This window comes from Orycteropus afer, unplaced genomic scaffold (genome assembly GCF_000298275.1).
Source record: "Orycteropus afer afer isolate SDZICR_OR568_19922 unplaced genomic scaffold, OryAfe1.0 scaffold00208, whole genome shotgun sequence".
Classification (NCBI taxonomy): domain Eukaryota; kingdom Metazoa; phylum Chordata; class Mammalia; order Tubulidentata; family Orycteropodidae; genus Orycteropus; species Orycteropus afer.
Window position 1 is genome coordinate 4,285,314 of NW_006921795.1, and position 8,340 is coordinate 4,293,653.

An 8,340-nucleotide genomic window follows, 5' to 3' on the forward strand; every position below is an offset into this window, starting at 1 on the left:
AGGGAGGGGAGCTGTTGCATTGTGGTAAATTGTGGTCAATGTCATGAGACAAAGTGTATGTGAACTGCTGTATGGAAAGTGTATTTGCGCTGTAAATTTTCACCCGAATCACAATAAAAATAAAATAAAATAACCTTCTAGAGGTTCCCAATCAACCCAGGAAGAAATCCAAATGTCTGAGCATTGCACACCAGACCCGATATGATCCCCAATCCTTCTACTTGTCTAACTTAGGCCCCGTACCCCTCCTACTTCCACCCAGTGGTGCAGCAAGTCTCCATTACTTTATCCCAAACTCATCTTGCCTTTCTCTTCTCCTGACCCCCAAACAACAAAACACTGCATAAACAAGGTCTGCCCCTGCTCTTTCTCTGCTTGGGCATCTCTTCCCACCATACCCTTTCATCTCCCCATTCCTACCTGTCATTCCACTATGAATTCCAAGTCCTCCCCTCTGGTAAGCCTTTCCTGACTGGTGTCCACCTCATACCACATTCACATGCCCACTACCGCATATTGTGCTGTAGCATCTTTATTCTTGCTTCTCCACTGAGCCTTTGAGTTTCCTGGGGACAGGCCCTAGGTTACCCACATCTGCACATCTGGTTCAATGCCTAGCCAGAAAGAGGCTCCTGGCAGCATGTTCACTGGGGGAATGAACATGAGCAAAGGGCCATGGAGGGCTTGGTCAAATTTTGGAGGCTTCTGACCTTCAGGTAGACAGGGTCTTAAGGCTATAGTGAACCATGCTAAACTCCTGGGTATGGAAATGACAAGAATAAAACACCATCTTAGAAAGAATAAACTAGCCACACCATGCAGTACATAGGGAAAGAAGGCAAGAGCTGAGGCAGGAAACAGTGAGAGGAGGCTAAGAGCAAAAATGGGGAGGAAAGGGCAGTGACAGGAGATTTGTTGACATGTTGGGTGTGTCTGTGAGTGCTATGCACATGTGAAAGCAGCAGCTGTTGACAGACAAGCAATTTCAGGAGGTGGGACACACAGAACCAACTCCTGGTGAGTATCCCTGGTCCTGTGTGTACCAGATATCCTGCATCTCAAAGAATAAAACACAATATTATTTGCTAACTTTTCTTTCCATCCTGAAAAGTAGCATATTTAAGCTACAAATGATCAATGGTAAAAAGACAAACAACCCAATTTAAAAATGGCCAAAGGACAGGAATAGACACTTCACCAAAGAAATACAAATGGCCAATAAGCACATGAAACAAAATGCTTAACATCATTAGTCATGTTGTTGTTGTTAGGTGCCACTGAGTTGACTCTAACTCATAGCAACCCTATTGGAAAGAGCAGAACTGCCCCATAGGGCTTCCCAGATTGAAATGTTTATGGGATCATATTGCTAGGTCTGTTCTCCACAGAGCCTTTTGCTTTGGAGCCAAGTGCTTAATTATTGTGACACCAGGGCTCCTTTCACTAATCATAGAGAAATGCAAATCAAAACCACAATGAGATACTACTTCACACTCACTATCAGAAAAATGGTAAACTAAGTGCTGATGAGGCGGTAGAGAAATTAGAACCATTGTGCATTGCTGGTGGGAATGTAATATGGTGAATCTACTGTGGAAAACACTGTGGCAGTTCCTCAAAAAGTTAAATATAGAATTACCATATGACCCAACATTTCCACTACTAGATATTTACCCAAAAGACTTGAAAGCAGGAACTCAAACAGATACTTGTACACTAGTGTTCAATGCAACATTATTCACAATAGCCAAATGGTAACAACAACCCACATGCCCATCAACAGATGAACGAATAAGTAGAATGTGGTGTATATATATCCATACAATGAAATATTATTCAGCCATAACAAGAAATGAAGTTATGGTACAACCTACCAAATGGATGAACCTTGAAAACATTATGCTAAGGGAAATAAGTTAGTCACAAAGGGCATATATGATATGATCTCACTTATATGAAGTATTAGTATAGGCAAATGCATAGAGATGAAGTTTATCAGTGGGCTTACCAGGAGCTAGGAGGGGAGGAGGGGAGGAGGGGATGTGAGTTATTGCTGAAGAAGTACTGAGTTTCTGTTTCGGATGATGTTAAAATTTTTGGAAATGGATAGTAGTGATGGTCGTACAACACAGTGAATATAATTAATGCCAATGAATCATACATAAAAAAAAAATGGCAAATGTGTTGTTATATATATTTTACCACAATATTTTTTTTTTAAAAAAAGCAGCAGCTGCAGCAAAAGGTATGGATGAACATCCATAAGGTTAATTCTGCAACAGAAGCCATTCTGTCCTCTGCTTATTACAGTTTCTCCAAAATGTGAGCAGATGAAATTATTGGAGTGAGAGAGACTCCTACCTGAGTTCGCAGTTTCTTCTGCCTACGGCTCCCGCTCTGAGGACACATCCCCTTCTGCCCCACTGCTGGCACTGCGGTCTTCCTTCCGAGGAGTGTTTCTTTCTTTGCTTGATTCAGAAGGCCCCTTGGCTCTAGTCTTTTCTTTCCGTTGCTGCTGTTTTTCAAGCTTTGACAGCTGATTACAAAAAAGAAAAGGAATGATTTTATAAATGTGAAAACATGCCTATATATCCACAACACCAATTACTACATAGGTGACAACCACTGAAAAAAGGTTTTATCCAATAATCTGGCAGGCCATGATGGATCAGATATAGCAAATTATACACAGTGCTTATCCACCAGCCACATGAATCATTAATGCAGATTAACTATATATATAATCTTGCACAAACCCTTTCCTACTCATAATCCAACTCATAAAGCAGTATTTAGGAAGTGGTAAACTACAGCCATCTTTAACAGGTTTAGAAGAGCTCTACAAGTTTCTGGATAAGGAGTCTCTGGATTATGCCAATACAGTTAACACGCTTGGTTGCTAACTGAAAGGTTTGAGTCTACCCAGAGGTGCCCAGGAAAAAAGACTGGGTGATCTACTTCAGAAAAATTAGCCATTGCAAACACTATGGAGCACAGTTCTACTCTGACACACATGGGATTACACTATGATTTGACGACAACTGGGTTTAAAAAAAAAAAAATACATGGTAAAGGTTTTTCTAAAGCTGAAAGAACTGACGGAAAAAAAAAATCACACCTCAAGTTGTAATACTGAAGGATTCTATGGGCAAATAATGAATAATGCACAAAGGATAAAAAGAAGATGGAAGGAATACAGAGTCAATGTACCTAACAAAATTGGTTGACATTCAACCATCTCAGGAGGTAGTATATGATCAAGAATCAATGGTATTGAAAGAAGAAGTCCAAGCTGCACCAAAGGTACTGGCAAAAAAGAAGAGTCCAGGAATTGAGGGAATACCAGTTGAGATGTTTCAACAAACAGATGCAACTGTAGCTACAAGCACTCAGTCATCTATGCCAAGAAATTTGGAAGGCCTGGCCAACAGATTGGAAGAGACCCATATTTGTACCCATTCCAAAGAAAGGTAATCCAACAGAATACAGAAATTATGGAATAGTATCATGAATATCACACACAAGTAAAATTTTGCTGAAAATAATTAAAAACTAGTTGTAGCGATACATTAGCATAGAACTACCAAAAATTTGAGGACATAAAACAAGGGATATATCATTGCTAATGTGAGATGGATCTTGGCTGAAAGCAGAGATTGTCAGAAAGATGTTTACCTGTGTTTCATTGACTATGCAAAGGCGTTCAACTGCATGGATCATAACAAACTACAAATACCACTGCAAAGAATGGGAATTCCAGAACATTTTGTTGTATTCATGCAGAGCCTGTACATACACCAAGAGACAGTCTTCAAACAGAACAAGGGGATACTATGTGGTTTAGCATCAGGAATAGTGTACATCAGAGTTGTAAATGCTGATCATACTCAATCTACATGCTGAGCAAATAATCCGAGAAGCTGGATTATATAATGAAGAATGTGGCATTAGAATGGGAGGAAGACTCACAAACAACCTGCAATATGAAGATGACACAACCTTGCTTGCTGAAAGTGAAGAGGATATGAAGTACTTACTAATGAAGATTAAACTCTATAGCCTTCCATATGGATTACACCTCAAGACAAAGAAAACAAAAATCCTCACAACTGGTCCAATAAGCAACATCATGATAAATACATAAAATTTTGATGCTGTCAAGGACTTCATTTTACTTAAATCCACAATCAACACCAATAGAAGCAGCAGCCAAGAAGTCAGGTGGTATATCGCATTGGGCAAATCTGCTGCAAAAGACCCCTTTAAAGTGTTAACAGGCAAAGATGTCAGTTTGAGGACTAAGGTGTGCAGATCCAAGCCATGGTATTTTAATTGCCTCATAGCATTGCTAAAGCTGAACAATGAATGAATAAAGAAGACTGAAGAAGAATTGATGCATTTGAGTTATGGTGTTGGTGAAGAACACTGAATATACCATGGACTGCCAAAAGAATAGACAAATCTGTCTTGGAGGAAGTATAGCCAAAATGCTCCTTAAAAGCAACGATGGCGAGACTGTCTCCTGTACTTTGGATATGTTATCAGGGTAGACCAGTCCCTAGAAAAGGACATAATGCTTGATGAAGGAGAGAGTCAGTGAAAAAGATGATGCTCAACAAAGTGTATTGACACAGTGTCTGCAACAATGGGCTCAAACATCATGAGGATGGAACAGGATCAGTGTTTTGTTTTGTTATATATAGAGTCTCTCTAGCATCACTGGTTTTTTTGTTTGTTTGTTTGTTTGTTACTTTTTTGATAGTTCTATAGCTTGCTCTTCCTGACCTGTCTTCCTACTTGCTATGTCCTTAAGGTTAATCAAAACACTCCCCCATTTATTGAAGAAGACAGAGAAGATTGTGAGCTAAAATATGTTAAACACATTGAGACATAATCTTGGCTCTCAGTCTATTCTTTGAGATTGTGCCTCATTCACCCCAGCCAAGGCCTGGTGCTCTGAGCAGGCTGCATGGTAAGAACCATAGTGTGGTCATGGAAGCTTTCTTGGCCTTCCCACTGGGTCAGTGGAGGAGTTGCCTCTAGTGCCTAACTTCCTTGTAACCTGGGCCCACTTCAACCTGGATATTTCTCCAACTTGTTCAAAGAAATCAGACTCAGATGGTTGAGAAGAACATAGATCATCTTACACTCCAAACAACAGCACAGCCATTTCAGAAAAACATGCTAAGAGACTAGTCAGAAAATAGAAGCCAAGTTTTGGCACACAAGATTTTCCTGGGTCAAGAAAAGCCATTTGTAACAAAGCTCAAGAGACAACAACATCCATTGTCACAGGTGTCCCATACCAGGTCTATAGACATGGTATGGTTCACATGAAAAGCAGAAACTTAATGAAGGGCTGGCTTGTCCCTGCCACTCCCTACCTACCCTAATCCAAAGACATAAAGAAAGTTACTTTAACCAATCTGTCAAATCATTTAAGCCAAAGCCTTCAGATAGATAAATGGTCAACAGCTCTTAATGTGGCCCAGAAAATGAAATGTATTGATTAATGACAGACTTGTATTATCTTAGTGCCTAAGGCATTTGACTGCTAACCAGAAGGCTGGCGGTTCAAACCTGCCAGCCACTCCTTGGAAGGAAGAGTGGGCAATCTACTTCCATAGAGACTCTGCCTCAGAAACCCAAGGAGAGGTTGCTATGAGTTGAAATTGACTTGATGGCAGTGATTATTTTAGAGTTTTATTTACTTGAAAAGCTGTAGTAAACAACTAGGTTGCTTAATTTCTACTTAGATTTTGTCAATGAAGATGTATCATTTCACCTTTCACCTAATAACTTTGTGTCCATATAACTCCCTGGGTAAGTGCTCACTTGTGTGAACAGGGAAGTTCATAACAATGTTCATTGCAATATGGTCTGTATTCACAAAAACCTAGAAATAACTCAAATGTCCATCATAAGGCTGATGGATAAATATCACATGGTACATTTAGTCACATAAAGCAATACTGTAAAGCAATTAAAATGAATTAGCAAGATCTACATTTATCAAAATTTTAAATTATGTTACACAAAACGAGTTTCAGAATTATATACACAGTAGGATTCCATTTATGTATAATTTTAAAAATATAAAATACTACACAGTGCTTCTGGACTCATGCATATGCAGTATGGACTGGGCGAATGCACAATGACTTCAGTATACTGGTTAACTTTGGGGAGAAAGACAGGGAGATGGGGTCATAGTGAAATGAGTATATATGGGCTTCGACTCTAATTGTCAACAAACAGATCCAGAGCAGGACTATTAACCAGTGCCAGTCCATGAACTGTTTGCAACTGGTACTTGGACCACTGATAGTAAAATACTTGTGCCACAATGGAAATCAACACATAGCTTGCTTCATCAACAAAGTCTTGCTGTGAAAAAGAATCAGTTACTAAACTGGGGGTTTAGCAGAATAACTGATTCCTTTCTGGCACAAGCTCCTTGTCTTATTACGGCCTGGTAACAAATAGTTCGTTCATACATCAGCACTTTTAAGTAGAATAATTTGGAAAAAATATGATAGTATTTTAAAAATCTGGGTAATGGGTACCCAGAGCTCCTTGCTGTATTCTTCTCTGTACTATTCTACCACAAATCAGACAGGAATGTCTTCAATTTGACAACCTTCCTTTTGTGTGCCTTTTAACGTTAAAATGTTCTTTCTTTCATAGAATGATTTTTTTATCTTTTTTTTTTTTTATATTCCTGGTTCATGAAACCCCAAAATTCTGGGAATGAAATCCCAGAAATCCCCAATGTCCTGCAGTGATAAGCTACCTTCCGCCACCAGCAGTTTAACTTAGTGTCGGTATGTGTGTTTATACATGTGTTATACACACACACACACACACACACACAGTCATGAATATGTCTCAGGTTAAATACGGAAAAAATATGTTTAAACAAACATGTTTGTTTTTTAAGATCTCCTCTCAATTTTGTTTCTCCTCTTTTGTGATAAAATAGAAAATATGAACATCACAAGTAACACAGCCATGAGGAGCATTCAAATTCCAAGTAACTCAAGGCTCCTGACACTGCCAAGAGCTTAATCTCACACAAAGGTCTGTTAACACAACCTGTTAGTCATATTCCACTCTTCAGTGCCATTCAAGCCAAATTCTGAGTTGATGATGGAGAATAGTTCCCAATTAATGCAGGCTCCCAGAGTCTTTTCAGACCCCAGTGGTGCCCATCTGATTCTATACAGATTTAGAGGTGCTGTCACCAGCAGAGTGCAAAAATGTAGAAACACTAACTTGACCCTCCACCCTAACCCTGCCCCCTCTACCATGGACCAAACTTGATAATTATGCCACAGGCAGAACCCATATTCTGTAAAGGTATTGGTGATTCAGTTACATTATCTTAAAACAACCCAACTGCACATGGCCCTATGTCTCAAAGTAAAGTTCTCAGTGAGAACACTGTGAACTAATTTAATAAACTTAAGCCCTTTCTTGGAACACTTGGAATCTACAGCATCCAAAATGTTGAATTTATATCACAAGGCAGAGAAGCAGTTGGATTTTTTTTTTTAAGGAAACTAATGAGAAAGAAAAAGAAGAAAAGAAATTTGCATTTCATATATACTCATCATCTAGAATGACAATAGCTTTCAAATTAACAGTAAGAAACTATTACAGACCCTGTGACATATGCTCTATGAATACCAAGATGCAGAGTTTTGTTTGTTTCTTAATCAACCAATGACAGTGTGCACACTGCAAAGATGAGATTGTCCAAAGTCTGATGGCTAAAGTGCTTCTTAGAAATCCAACTTTGCAAAGGCAGCTCTGGACCCCTAGCAGCATGCGGACAGTGCCAGAGTCAGAGCTCTGTCTTGGGTCAGCTTGTACCTCTCCTGACGGAGTATGGAGAGGTGAGGGTCAAAGCATCAGGGACTGCAATATGGAAATCCAAAGTCCTCCAATTCAGCTTAACATGATTAAATCCACTGATAGAATAAGGACTTTTTTCATTAATTAGAATGTATAACCTTTAACTGCACGATGTAAGAATAAACTGGTGTGAACGTGAGCATTATAATGCTCTACTACTGGGTCTGCAAACTAAAAGCCCTGCATTTAGAAGAGCAGACAAAGCGAAGCCTCAGACGGAAGAAGACTCAAGCTCTTGTTTATGCCAGCTGAGTATTACATTGCTGTATACCAGCAACCAGGAGGGGGAATGGCATAGACCCCACATGGCATTGGCTACTGAGTATTGGCACTGCCAGGTGATGAATCTGGTTTGGGTTAAAATATCAGTGTCTAAAGTGGGCAGCAGTTCACTGGAAAGACAAGTAGTGACTCCTGAGCCAG

General features: G+C 39.5%; 1 protein-coding gene across 1 annotated transcript in view; it reads right to left on the reverse strand.

Moving 5' to 3' along the window:
* Window positions 1–2,383: 2,383 nt before the first annotated feature.
* Window positions 2,384–8,340, reverse strand: part of DTD1 (D-aminoacyl-tRNA deacylase 1) — a 362,106-nt gene continuing 356,149 nt past the window's right edge. The window contains exon 5 of the mRNA XM_007948202.2: window positions 2,384–2,536. Within this exon, the coding sequence (XP_007946393.1) occupies window positions 2,384–2,536 (153 nt within the window). The remainder of the gene's footprint in view (window positions 2,537–8,340) is intronic.